This window comes from Macrobrachium rosenbergii, chromosome 47 (genome assembly GCF_040412425.1).
Source record: "Macrobrachium rosenbergii isolate ZJJX-2024 chromosome 47, ASM4041242v1, whole genome shotgun sequence".
NCBI classification, from domain to species: Eukaryota; Metazoa; Arthropoda; class Malacostraca; order Decapoda; family Palaemonidae; genus Macrobrachium; species Macrobrachium rosenbergii.
In genome coordinates this window covers 22,718,725-22,733,123 of record NC_089787.1, presented here as the reverse complement: position 1 = coordinate 22,733,123, position 14,399 = coordinate 22,718,725, and the positions used below count along the sequence as shown (strand labels likewise).

Below are 14,399 nucleotides of genomic sequence, written 5' to 3'. Positions count from 1 at the left end.
TCATAATATCCTGGAAGTCAGATTTTATATTGCAACTCGAAATGTTCAGAATGTAATAAATCAGTTTTTGGTTTGGTCTAATGTATTCATATGTGTGTACGTGCTCTGTAAACACCCGTTAAAATTCTTAAAAATTAAAAATCCATCAAATCTATAAATTAAAACAAAAGGGATTTAGGAGTCACGCTTTCAAAATTCAGTGTCATAACTAATTGACAGGATTTTTACATGAATTTCTGCTCAGCAATATAGGACAATCCAAACTGAATTTATTCAACTTCAAGTTAATATAGACCAATAAAATTTAAACATGAATTTTAAAATTCGTAAACCTATTTCTATGTCCATTAGCTTTATAAATGGAAAATAGCCCATATTGTTTATGGGCATTCCTTAATAGAGTAATATGCATGCATGTGTCGTAGTTTGAAAATATTGTGAGGGACCAACATTTAAATTTAATTAAAAGCCACTGTCTTCGATACTCATATGTGCTGTAAAGGAATGCATTACTCTTTCTGATGAATGATAATTAAAATAATGATAAAAAATAAAGCATATCAATAGATACACTTACTTTCTTGATACATCTGCCACTATGACCAGACAACATGACTGCTGCTTCCCGCAACTCTCCGGAAGGGCGTCTTTGTGTACTGTAATATTTCTTTATAATAATAGTTAACAATAAACTTATTACTTTAAAAATGTGTAAATATAAATCATAACTTATAAGAAAAATACTCGGCTACGTTTCCGACAAAACCCACCGCTCTCAGCCCGAAAACCCGGGCTACTTTCTGTCGCCCTCGAGGGGGCGTCTTTATGTACTGTAATTTCTTTATGAGAATAAATAACAATAAACTTATCGCTCTAAAAATGTGTAAATATAATGAACAATTTATAAGAAAAATACTCGTTTACGTTCCGGACAAAAACCCACCGCTCCCAGCCTGAAAACCCCGGCTACTTTCTGCCGCCCTGAAGGGTGTCTTTGTGTACTGTAATATTTATTTATAATAATAAATAACAATAAACTTATCGCTCTAAAAATGTGTAAATATAATGAACAATTTATAAGAAAAATACTCGACCACGTTCCTGACAAAAAATCACCGCTCCCAGCCTGAAAACCCGGGCTACTTCCCGCCGCCCCCGGAGGGGCGTTGGCAACGCCGGCGGGAGAGAGATATACACAGTTTAGTCGTCAGCCATCGCGTTGTTGTGCAAAAGGGAACAACAACAACAGCGGTCCCCTTCGATCCTCCGGTGCTGGGAAATCCTTCTCCTCCTCTCTGTGAAAGCCATGGCTGTCCAACGCGCGAACAGAACTGGTCGATTACTGCTCTATCTCAATTACAAGTAGAAGCGAGTGTCCATAGGCCTATAGGCGGCCGCGCTTCCTCCTACCTACCTACCTACCTACCTACCAACCTACCTACTACCTCCTCCTCCACCTCCCCATCACCCCCCATATATCCCCACGTATCTCTCTCTCTGCTTCTTGTTTTTTTAAGAATAACCCCTTCCTCCTCCTCCTCCTCCTCCTCTTCCTCCCCCTTAACGGTGGTTGTCAAAATTCGTAATAATTATTATTATTATTAAGTCTGTTTTGGGGCATTTTTGGGGGTAGAACTAATTATATATATATTTATTTAAACCAACCCACCTCTCTCGTTTGTTAACCCCCCTCCCCCCCCTTACGACGGTGGTTATCGAAATTTCTTATTAAGAATAATATTAAGTCTGTTTTGGGGCATTTTTTCGGTTTAGAAAAATTATATATAAATTTATCTAGCTCCTTCTTCCCACTAAAAGACCCCCTACCCCCTTTTCTTACTCTCGGCTCCTAAAAAATACCCCACCCCCCTTAATCCAGTCTCCAATCGGATCAAATGGTTGATTTAAATCTCCTTTAACTAAAGGTGTATAGTGATTAATATAGAATCCTCATTTTAAATCGTTTTTAATCAAATCTCATTTAAAATCTCACTGTTATATTAATTTAGAATTAATATTAAAAAAAACCGCCCCCTGTAGAAGTGTTCTCTCGATAGTAGTTTTTATAATCTGTAAATCTCAATTTAAAATCTCATTTTTAATTAAAAAGTAATTTTTAATTAAAAAAAACTATTTTATGCTTTAAAAGGTCACCAAACCTCTGATTTAACCTTAGGCCTATTTCGCGTTGTATTAATTATATTAGGCCCATTTCGTATTAATTTTTAGGCCTATATTTTGATTAATTATCAGGCCTATTTCGTATTTGATTAATTATTAGGCCTATTTGATTAATTATTGGTCCCATTTCGAATATTGCTAATTATCAAGCCTATTTAATTAGTAATTATTAGGCCTATTTCGTATTTTTATAAGATAATTAACGTTTTAAACCCCACAAATAATCCCAATTAGGCTATTAAACCACCTTTGGCCCCTATTTCCGCCCCCTCTCTCTCTCTCGCCCGCCCACGCCCACCCACCCACCCACGCCCTCTCAATCCAAGCATCACTATGATGATTCTGGTGATTCAGATGATTCAGATGATCTCTGCTGCCGATTCTCAAGCGATAATAAGACATGGGTGGTGGAAGGCCTAAGGCCTGAGAGCGAAGTGAAGTGGTGTCCGTGCGTGTCTGTCCGTGCGTGTCTGTCTGTGTCTGGGGACATCGGTTTAAGGTCGTCTGACGTGGCATAGGCCTATTTCAAAGATAATCTGTCTAGTATGAGCGAGATGGTGAAAGCCAGGAACTATGACGAAGACGGGTTTGTCAAGAGGGCGGCTTGCATTTGCGTCAACAAGGATGAGACCGAGGTGAGTATAGGCCTATTTGGGGGTTTTTATAGGCCTAGGTTTCCTTTCCATAGGCCTAGGTAAGGTTGCCATATGTTTAAGTTAGGTTTCCATAGGGTTAGGTTAGGTTAGGCTCAGCCCAGGTTAGATTTCTTTGGGTATTTCAATCGGGGGCGTAAGTCGGGTTTCTATAGGCCTAAGGGAGGTTTCTATAGGCCTGTGTTTCCTTACTGTAGGCCTAAGTGAGGTTTCCATATGTTTAAGTAAGGTTTCCATATGCTTAGGATAGATTAGGCTTAGCCTAGGTTAGATTTCTTTGGGTATTTCAATCATGGGCGTAAGTCTGGTTTCCATAAACGAGGTTTCTTATAGGCCTAGGTTTCATTTCCATAGGCCTAGGTAAGGTTTCCATATGCTTAGGTTAGATTAGGCTCAGCCTAGGTTAGATTTCTTTAGTTATTTCAATCGTGGGCTTAAGTCAGGTTTCCATAGGTCTATGGGAGGTTTCTTATAGGCCTAGGTTTCATTTCCATAGGCCTGAGTAAGGTTTCCATGTGCTTGCTTAAGTTAAGTGAGGTTTCCATATGCTTACGTTAGGCTCATCCTAGGCTAAGGCTAGATTTCTTTGGGTATTTCAATCATAGTCGTATAAGTCAAGTTTCCATAGGCCTAGATTAGGCTTATCCTAATCCTAGGCCAGATCAGATTTCTGCAGGCAGATGTTAGGTCTAATCTAGGCCTAAGTAAGGTTTCCATAAGCCTCAGTCAGGTTTCTGTAGTCCTAGGTTAGATTTAGCTTAGGGTAGATTGGTAGTAAACGCTAGGGTAGATTTCTTCGGGCGTTTTAAGATTCAATGACCACAAAAGATTTAGGCTTAGGTTAACCTAGGCCTGGGCTATATAGACTAGGCTAAATTTCTTTAGCCATTTCGTCGTTGAGAAACTTTTTTTTTTTATTTGTTTTATCTCACTTTTTTTCCCTTGTCGTATTATGACGATACCCTAGGATAGGTTAGGTCAATTAGGACGGTGTGTCATACCCTAGGCTAGGCTATGTTGTTTTCGATAGGTTAGGTTGCAATTCAAGATGAGTGATACCATAAGAAGGGAAAAAACTCATGCATTGGCTTTAGTAGATCTTTCAGCCATCCGTAGCAACTCGGTTACGTAAAATAAGGTTAAGCCGAGATCATAAAGGAAATGTGAATGTCCATTTACTGTGTCCGTTGCGTTTCATGATTAGACTGTAACTGGGTTATTGTCTGGATAATTTTTCCTGAAATTAAATTTTTTCTTACGTCAGCCTAGGCTAACTGCATATTAGTCATGAAAATATGAAAATACAGTAATTAGTGAATATTTCTCAGTGAAAAATTCCGTGGTTAGGTGAGTTTTCTGCAAGTAATGTGTATACACGTTCAGTAGAGAACTCTGCGAATCCGGAATCGCGAATAGGAAGTGTTCGATTGTATTTCGTCTCTGCAATTGAGATTCTGTCCACCTGCATCACTGCTTGGTATATACCCAGTGATAAGCCTGAGAAATCTAACTGCGTCTTTGCAACTTGGATATCGAGGGGGCCCAGTGCTGAAGCAGTTGGTCACTTGTTGCACCTAAAGCTAGGCTTGGATTCATTCTTTAATTAAGACAGGTGTATTTTGATGCTGCGACTGTATATGTTATTTTATGATGGGTACAGTCTTCTTGTTTTTTTTATATTTCTGTCAGTGTTTTGGACAAATGTTGCTTTCGACGCACCACTTGTTTTCCGTTGCCAGTTAGTCGGCTACATATCTAACAGTTTAGGGTAACGCTAGAAAGAAAACTGGAGTGCTTTAGTTTGTGAACAACTAAAACGAGGGATTTATGGTAGATACACACAGTGTAGATGGAAAAATATGGTACTTAGTACATGCCTTGAACCTAAACTATTGCATGTTGAGTGAAGACGATGATTGTTATCCAAAATGGCACCAAATATCACATCATTCCATAGAGACGAACATGCCATTTTGTACGACAAAATGGTATCAAATTCACAAAACAACAAAAACAGGAAAAATATTTGCTTCTAGCTTAAATGCCATCGCTAGGGTATAAAAATGGTTAAAACCAAATGAACTGACTGCTTAAGAGGTTATTGCTTTTTATGGGTTTTGTCTCGGTGTACTTCCCAAACAATACTGAATTTCGTGAACCAACTGGAAGAGGTTTAAGTTTCTTACTATGGCTGAAGGGGATTTGCCTTCTTGGTGACATATGGGAACATCATCTCACCATGGATACAATTCCCATTCCAGTTGTGAGCACTGAGCAAAGAAAATCCCTTCGTAAACGCAAAAACAGGAGAACGTCAAAGTTTTTTTTTTTTTTTTGATGATTTTCAAGTTTCTCATGTTGAAGCCTAAAAGCCATATACATCTATTGTTATATGAAGGTTCAGACACAAGTGAAATTTTGCAACATTAAAAATGGCTGTAGCCACTCTTGTGTGGTAACAGAACCACATGTATCAGTTGTATTTTAAAGTAGTTTCTCTGCTTGTTGTCTATAAACACACGGCTCTTGGCTTGTGAGCTATTCAGCTACCAAAGGAATACTGAATGAAAAACATTAAGATCTTACTCATAATGTGCACAGAATAAGCATTGTACCAAATAAAATGAAAAAGCACATCCATTTTTCAACAAAGCCATCATGGAATTGAAGCGTTAGTATTGAAAATGGCCGTGAACATGGAATTATTAATTTGGGGGTCATAATTAACAGAAAGGAGACTTGGTATGTGACAAAACACTAAATGTTGCATGTGGTTAGAGCAGAAATCCTCTGAGGCACGTTTGCAAAGTGCACTGAAGGAATGCATAGCTACTCATCAAATAATACTAATATCAATTAAACGTGAAACTTCTGATTTTAAATGTGATATGTAATACGTAACTGATGTTATACTTCTGAACTCTCACTTTAAAACTGAGATGTGTCCAGGTTTCTGCAGATGCCAGAAAGGTGCAGATTGAACCTGTGATTACAATGTTGCCACATTTAGGGCATTGCTGATTGACAGCCCCTTTTAACAAGAATTTTGTTCAGATCTTGTCGTTCATTTGTATTATGGTTGAGTGATCATAATACAGTATGTTGTCATTTCTTTTTCATTGATTCTGAGATGATACATCTGTTGGGCATTTGCCTACTAGTGTGTGTGGTCACATACTAGGAGGTTTTTATCAGCAAGAGGTTCTGTTGCTTGGATATCAAAACAAGCTCACGTATTACAAGATGGTCGAATCCTCAATCGCTGTGCATAATTTTGGTCCGTAGCATAAACCACTGGTTCCACTTTAAGTACTGTACATCCCAGTGATTTACAGCGTACTGAATCGTGACATCCTTGTTGATGTGGGCTGGAAATATCTCAGAAAGAAGGATGTTATTATTACCAGTGTAGGAGGCCTAGCAGTTAGTATTATGAATGTAACTGTGTGGAACTGTACTTAGTTCCTTTCTTTTCAAGAAGCAGTTAATTGTCAGTGCCGTGAAACCACCATTAACTAGGTAATGACACACTATCTTTTCAGGCAATTGAGGCATTATGTACTTCCCATGATGCAGTTGGGAATGGTAATATACAGTGCTGGAACAGATAATTGTACAGTTATTAATACAAGCCATAAAACTCCCACAAGTGCCTGTACTTTGCGTGGGTCACAAGAAATTCTGAGGTAGTCACTAAGCAGCATGTAAAATCCAGCATTGTGACATCAAAATATACTGACCTTTGTTAACCAAGAACTTTTTATGGTTTCACAAATGTTTTAGGATATGTTAACAACAGTTAAATGAAGATAAAGTATCATCACAGCTTTGTAATGCTTTAACAGTGTACCACAATCATTTGACAAGGAACAAGCTCCAAAATATGTGTTTCTTGACAAATTTAATCCCCGTTCATTCATTGCTGACACACAGCTGCAGCATTGCAATGGACGTCACACTCTTATACACCATCTGGCCTTGGCTCGCTGTGTTTTTAGCTGTAGCACAAAGCATTTTTCAATACATTCCTTGTTGCAAAATTGATTTGGTCAGCTCCTGACAGTATTTTAAAGATTTCCCATATCCTGCCATACTTGATCCACCCCTAGCCCAGACATGTTTAGTGTCAGTGGATGCCAAAACAGTACAGAATAGAACTTCAGATTCCTTGTACAGTTTCTGCATTACTCATTAAAAACTTTGTTGGTGCCTCTGTAATACACTATATACTGTGTACTGTATACATAGACAGTACTGTATTTTTTAATTTAAAAGCTTAAGATCATGAAAAACTAACTTTTTTAAATTTCTAGGTTCTGCTGGTGTCATCCAGAAGGGACTCTCGACTATGGATAGTCCCAGGGGGCGGAGTCGAACCCGACGAATTACCAGATATGGCGGCCATTCGAGAGGTGAGGGAAGAAGCAGGGGTGTGTGGTATGCTTGGACGCTGCCTTGGTGTGTTTGAGGTAAGTATTTTTCTATTTTTTCTCTCCCATACATTAATTGAATGAGGTTATTGTTTAACATGAGAGGTACTGGATGTACCATTGTACCATTACTTTTCCTGCTTATCACCTGATATCTTGTGTAATTTGTATTTATTCTTGTGCATACACAGACAAAACTCTTGTTTTACCTAAGCCTGGATTATGCGTTAGGTTGAGTAAACCGGGAACTGAACTTGATTAAGCAGTTAGGGTTAATTATCCAACCAAAATATGATAGAACTTTAAGAAAGGAAAAGAAAGGAGAAGAAAAAAGTTACTATTAGTCCCAAAAGAAATGATAGTCATATCTCCTGAAAGAGGAATGTTTTAAAAATCATTAAAAACAGGAGCAGAGAAAAAATTGGAGGGCTCAGTGGACTAGCGAAGTAAAGTAGTACTTAAATTATATTTCCAAATGTTTTATAGAGCCTATTAGTTATGAAGTTTTCTGTAGAATGGTTGTACAACTGTTGCGGTGTGAGGCTGTGCCTATACTTGGCGAGCATTACACCTGTAATCGTGTAAGTTAAGTTGACCATCTGTTGTGACTTTGATTATTAGTGCATTATTCCTCTACTCAACAGCCAATTAGGCATAGGTGATCTTAGTCTGCAGATCGTTGCCAAGAAGTGCCAACTTCAGCATGCCGTACTTTTTCATTATGCTCTGCCATTCCCTTTGGTGGACCTTCATCTAGCTGTCCAGCTTCTTAAACTTTGAACCAATTTTACCACAATTTAAGAACATTTGTTTTGAGTGGTCCTGATGGGAGTTCAGGAATATGACTCGGTTGTCTCTGTGAACTTCTTTGCTTGATTTTTGTCTTGTGAATGAATGGCCCTTTCAAGCAGCTCTGCTCGTAGTGTGCTTGCAGCTGGGTTACTTCATCTGAATTTAGTAGTTATTGTTGAAGCCAGTGACCATCTTACACACAGATACTTGGTGCACAATCCTAGGAAATACAGTATCTGTGGTGGCTAAACTTAACAATTATTATTGCAAATGCAACTAGACGTTCAAACGATTTACAAATACACCTCAGTTTGTAATTTCTTTCCATTTCTCATTAAGACCGTTAGTTGCCATAGGCAAGATAAACTTGGGCCATAGTACTTTAAACCAAGTATTTTGTTCTGGAAGAACTAGTATTTTAGTTTGGATTCTTATACTAGTGTAGAAATTATGAACAATCTGCTTTACCTACCATATTTGATTTTGACAAAGATGGTTCTCTTAGGAACTGGATTTTAAAGAAATTTATAGAGTTTTTTATTTGTATTTATGAATCATTGTGGTTTGCATGTTATAAAATCTCAAAATTAAGTGAAAATTCTTGAATATTTATCATTCAATTCCCTTTCTTTAATGACTGTTTTAATTACAGAATTCGGAACGGGGCCACAGAACGAGCGTGTATGTACTGGTCGTAACGGAAGAGATGGAGGAATGGGATGAATCAAGAGTGTTTGGTAAGACCTGGTTCTTTTGTTCAGCTCTCGTACATTACTGTTTAATACAGCAGAAATGCAAAGTTCTGGTCAATCCAGAAATGTGAAGTACGGAGGGAGGCATAAGCTGTTTATCTTGGAAAGCTTGTATTGACTGGAGCATGACTGGCAAAGGTTCAACTTGCTGGAATTAGATGGAAAGACATCTCATAAAGCGTATCAGGTAGCCTGTAATCCTCATTTATCTCCATAGAGAGGAGAACATATTTAAATTTGACATCAAACATGGGAGCAACTTAAAACTTGAACACAGTCGTTATAGGAGAGATGCTCAGTGCTTCTTCCCAAGTGGGAAGAGCGCCTTGTTGCCTAGTAACAAATGGTCTCGTTGCCAAATCGCCGTCTGTTGCAATTTCCCTGCCAAAAAGCCTTTAGTAATAAGGTCAGCTAGTTTATTGTCCACATTCAAGTTTTTAAAGTACAGTAGTCAAGCTGGAAATTCATTAAAAAGTGGTATTTAAATAAAAAAACTGACAGTCTTATCTCCAACATAAACATTAGCAAATATACAGAACTGTAAGCAGGCAATTCCAAGTATGTCAGGTCTTACAAGGGGCCGCAATTAATTCGTTTGCGTTCTACAGGTCGTAAGCGCAAGTGGTTCAGCATGGAGGAGGCAGTAGAACAGCTGGCCAAGCACAAACCAGTTCAAAGCAGTTACGTAAGTCTCTTACTCCCTAGCGGTCACCATCACCACTCCACACCATCATCAGCACACTCACCGTCCACATGCCAGCAGAAGATGACACTGGCGGATCCTAATCACATCATTCAGGAGGAAGTTAAAATCATCCAAGAGGGAGCCGACACAGCCAAAGAGAAAAGTCCGACGGACTCGGAAGAGGTCGCAAATAACGACGACGCGGAAAAGGAGGGGAGGAAAGAGGAAGAGGAAGAAGAAGGAGAAGAAGGAGGAGAAGGAGGAGGAGGAGGAGGAGAAAAAGAAGAAGAAGAAGAAGAAGAGAAGGAAACAGAGTCTCAAGAGCCCAATGAGGGAGCGAGCAGAAGCCGGGGATCATCTCAGGAGGATCTAAGTCACGGATCTGTAGTGGAAAGTTCTGCCAACAATACTTAAATTTGCATCCCATAGTCATATCAGTTGTATGCATTAGTTCCACTTGCATAATGTCAGTTCTATTTCACGTCATCATTTCATTTTGTTGGTTGACCAAAGTTATTTGTACATTTATTTTCTCGAATACTCTCCCCCCCCTCCCCCTGCTGACCCGACCCCCCTTTTTGTGTCTGCTCACGTTCATCTGGATAGATCATTCCCATAGACATCTTCCCTCACGTTCAGTGCAGATTTGACTTTTTAATTTATTGGGATGATTGTCCCTTCTTTGAGAACTTTTTAAGTGTATGCAATACAGTCTAGTTGTACAGTATGTACTGTAGTCCCATTCTGTTTCTTCGGCTCACCGCAATAATGTACTTTCGTCTTAATTTATTGAATAGGTTGTCGACTCTCCTATTTTTTACATGTGCTCATCTTGACCCTATACAGTATATATATATACTTATATAGATATATATTCTGTTTACATTCCTTTTCGTTCGTAGTATCGTAAAGTTGGAAACCTACTACGTATGTTATTCGTCTTGGATATCAATACCGTTCTTCTTGACTCACACAAAAAAATCTACGCTTTTACGTGTCAAGGTCTCTCGATATCTTTTATAGTGGAACTTTTACCCTGTCCTGTTAGAGCATAGGATTGTGTTCGTCTTTGGTTGTCCCTGTCTTCCACTATCGTTCAATACTCTCTCTCTCTCTCTCTCTCATTTCTCTGTTTACATCTTCCGTCCTGTGTGTGTGTGTGTGTCTTTCCATTGATTTTTCAAATTGGTTAGATGGCATTAACATAACCTCTCTTTCATTTGTTTCATAGTGTCTCATTAGCACTTTTATTCTTACCGTCGTAGTTTTTCTTTTCCGTACGCAACTACACGAGTAGCATACAGTGCCATGTTAAAATTCTGTGAGGTTTACATTACCACATTGTCTTATCTGCTTGTGTTTCTTTCTGTATCTTTTCAACACATACACTGTCTGTGTCCTGTACGTTTGTATGTGTATATGCATGCTTGTAAGCATTGTCCAGGTACATTTTTCTCTTTATAATTTTTCAGTACCCCCCCTCTACCTTCAGTGAATCTCTAGTCGATCTGATATTATCCGGAGTAGTAATTAGGAGTAAATGAAGGTCCCAGTTCTTGATAACTTGTCGTTCAGTTGATTTCGCAGTTAATTTTCTCTCGTCCTCCCGATATCTCTCTCTTTTTTTTTTTTTTCTTACAGTTTATAACCTGTTACTGTGCTTGCTCAGTTTGACTCTCATGTCGATATTTTCGCTTAAGCGGTATATATGTTGTATGTACAGTATGATGATTTTACTCTGGTTCTTTGTAGTGCTGTGAAAGATTTGGAACTTTGCCCTGGTAGTAGAGGAGAACAAGCTTTCATTCATGTGTGTTCCCTACTCTGATACAAACCTCTTAACGTGAGTTGCATTAGCTGATAAAGACATCAAAAAATAGAGTATTTGTTTTAGAAATTATGTTCGAATTTCATAGATTTTTGTACCTTTCTTACACGAGTGAAAATCCTACATAGGCTTAAAATTTGCATAGGTAGTTTGGGGTTATTTAAAAGCAAAAGTCATAAACAATTGATTTGTGTGTTCCCTAAACTATTGTTAGTTAACAGATGCCTTTATCAGCTGGTATGACAGTGTAAATCGAAGGTTTGTACGTGGAGGAAGCCACCAAGGGGCTCTCCACAGCGGAAGTTTTCAAACGACCAGATTTATCTTTTTACGAAATCGTAAACTCTGCGAGACGAATACCTATTATTCTGCTGAAAACTGGACTGCATGTAGATTATTGGAATGTTAGTGTGTGTGCATGTTTTTGTGTGCATCAACGTCTGCCTGTGTTCAGTAAGTCGGAGATATTTTGATGACACTAAATAGCTCAGAATATGACACTCGATGATGTCAATAACGGCAATGCGACCTGCTGGTTATTGAAGGTCACCGTCATGTAGCTACGCTCTGGCTCAGGGCATTCCTATGCTGACAGGTTCCGTTTCATTTTGAAGGTTCCAAGAAAAGTTTTTTAAAAGATATTTTTATAAAAATTTGTCGGACTTATGTTAATGCCATACTTATTTTTTTTTTTTCTATTTTAATGACCCTAATTGAATCTGCAATGACAATGGAAGGTCCAAATTAGCCTGCAATTGGAAAAGTGTTAAGTTATGGTGCTCATTTGTTTTAAAGTTCTGTATTGGATTGCTTTCATTACTTTTAGTCATTTCATTTTATTCTGTGGTTACGTTAGACGCTGTAAGCTGGATACATACTCGGTGTGATGCTGACGATTCTTCAGCTGCTTTTTTTTACGCACTGTAGTAGCAGGCAGTTTCGAAGGAGAAAACACTGGAATGTGCCATTATTTTATTCTTGATGCATAACAAGCATTGTTGATCTAAATGCCACATTACTGCAACTGTATTGCTGGCTGCAAGATTTTGTGTGTGTCCATTGCAAGACACATAGGTGAGATCAGCTTTGCAGTTGTGTAAATTTTCCTGTTTGCTGAAAATTTGTCGAAATCTTAGAGAAATCTATTGAAACTTTCTGTACCCTGTAATAAGTGAATTGCAATGCCGAACTCACTGCCGTGGTCTTTTTTTTTTATATGGATCCACCTTTACTGATTATCAACTTAAGTTTTATACATACAGTTGACCTTTCGTATTTGTGAGGTATTGGTACATTTGTGTACGAATTTAGAATAGTTTTGTTCTAATGTAAGAAAAATGTTAGATTTTGTCAAGTGTTCATTAAAAGGTCAACCTCATTATTTGCAGTCTTGACCAATTGAATCTATTTTCCACGAATACGAGAGGTCATCTGTAATATTCTTGTACCTTACTTTGTAAATGCTCCAAGTATGAACACATATTTTTTGTTGCCATTGGCTGCAATTATTGTTTAACTGTCAAGTATTTCTTGCGCTGATCATTCCTCTCGTTTGTTAAGTCTTTGTCGCTTGGTCGTCACTGGCAAAACTCTTCATTCAGGTTTTTTTTTAAAGTTTTTTTCAAGTTTTTTTCCCTCAACAAATGTCTGCTTACATTTTTTTTTTCTTGTTATAAACCATTTTGGGAAAAGGGGGCTATTTTACAGTCTGCCACAAGTCAATGTATACCTTTTTCATAAACGGCCGACTGTAAAATTCTTGTACTTCTTTGTCATTCAGATCACGTGTAAGATAATGCTCTTATGCTATTCAAGTTTGTCTAGACTTGACCTTTATAAAACAAAAATTTCAACTCAAGTTTCTCTCAGTGCAGGTCACTCAAAGACTCTCCGTGGGATGGTGAACAGGCTGGCATAGTTGTAACCAGTACGATCCCTCTTCCAAAAAAAAAAAAAAATATATACATTTATGAGATTATTCACCATTCGCGTAGGATGGTTTCGTTTCATGTTTAATGTCATTGGTATTTTATACAGTATCTGTATTTCCTTTGCTTTATATAGAAGATGCTTTATTAAGTAACTTACGTACGGCTTTGGAGTTGAGGATGGACACAATCATTTCGGGTTCGAATGCAAATTTGTCGTTTATAAATTCCAAATGTGTTGTAGGACGTATAAAAAAAAACTTTGGTTAGAAGTCATTTTTTTTCTTTTACAGGTTCTCAATTGTGAAGGTTGTGAATAAGATGCTGAATATATCCGTTAACACGAAAGGTTATAGGTCTATCTGTTATAAGAAAGAGATGTAATTTGAGATGTCATTGGAAAGTGTTACAACTGGTTTTAAATGTTTAGTATCAGCTGTAATGATTTTGAAGTGCAGTAGGATGTATAATAATTTCGATTACCAGCTTTTTATATTACTGTACTTGGTTTCAGCAACGGTGTTCATTAGTATCAAATATGTTGAAAATTTATTCTTCAAAAAAGTAATAAAATATTTCTCATCTGTGAATTTTGATTATTAAGTCTGACGTTATTTTGAAGAAAAATGCATTTCTTGGCGATTTTGAAACTTATATTGATAATTCTGACTGTTTTGTTGCGTATATTGCCTGTGTATGCATACAAGAATTTATTTATACTAAATGGATGGATTGTGTACAAACTATAAATATTGACATTTAGGGAATGAATCCACCAGTTATGTGACTTTCAAAATATTTAAAAATAAAACTATGCAGAGCTTTCAAGAATCTGTACAATTCAGTCTTTTCAGATTCAACAGGGGCATTGGGCAGTCTCGAAAGCTTTGTAGTTTTATTTTTTAAATATACCTTTACAGGTACATAACAGGGGATTTGTTTTTCTATTTTAAGACATGCTACTATGAATATTTTTTAAATACTGACATTTCTAATTCGTAGGGACTTCTCTTGTTGCTTTATGCAGCTGCTTCTAACCAACAATGATACACTTGATGAATCGTTCTGCTACGGAGCAAGGGTTTCCTGAAGAAGTGTGCGAGTTATTGCATGGACTTTCTAGGAACTGGGTGCTGGAGGGATTAGTGCT

The 14,399-nt window shown here is 37.7% G+C and overlaps 1 protein-coding gene across 1 annotated transcript; it reads left to right on the top strand.

The window, feature by feature from the left end:
- The first annotated feature begins 1,160 nt into the window (after positions 1-1,160).
- On the top strand, positions 1,161-13,833 carry Aps (diphosphoinositol polyphosphate phosphohydrolase 1 Aps). The gene is made up of 4 exons (XM_067090211.1): positions 1,161-2,816; positions 7,148-7,303; positions 8,709-8,793; positions 9,417-13,833. Exons 1-4 carry the CDS (start codon positions 2,727-2,729, stop codon positions 9,905-9,907), a joined length of 822 nt encoding a protein of 273 aa, XP_066946312.1. The 5' UTR covers positions 1,161-2,726; the 3' UTR covers positions 9,908-13,833.
- The last annotated feature ends 566 nt before the right edge of the window (positions 13,834-14,399 follow it).

Bases quoted from the DNA above. Each gene is read 5' to 3' on its own strand.
- Aps (XM_067090211.1), top strand. From the start codon at position 2,727: ATGAGCGAGATGGTGAAAGCCAGGAACTATGACGAAGACGGGTTTGTC. The intron at 2,817-7,147 runs GTGAGTATAGGC...TTAAATTTCTAG, and splicing joins TCAACAAGGATGAGACCGAG to GTTCTGCTGGTGTCATCCAG. The intron at 7,304-8,708 runs GTAAGTATTTTT...TTTTAATTACAG, and splicing joins GCTGCCTTGGTGTGTTTGAG to AATTCGGAACGGGGCCACAG.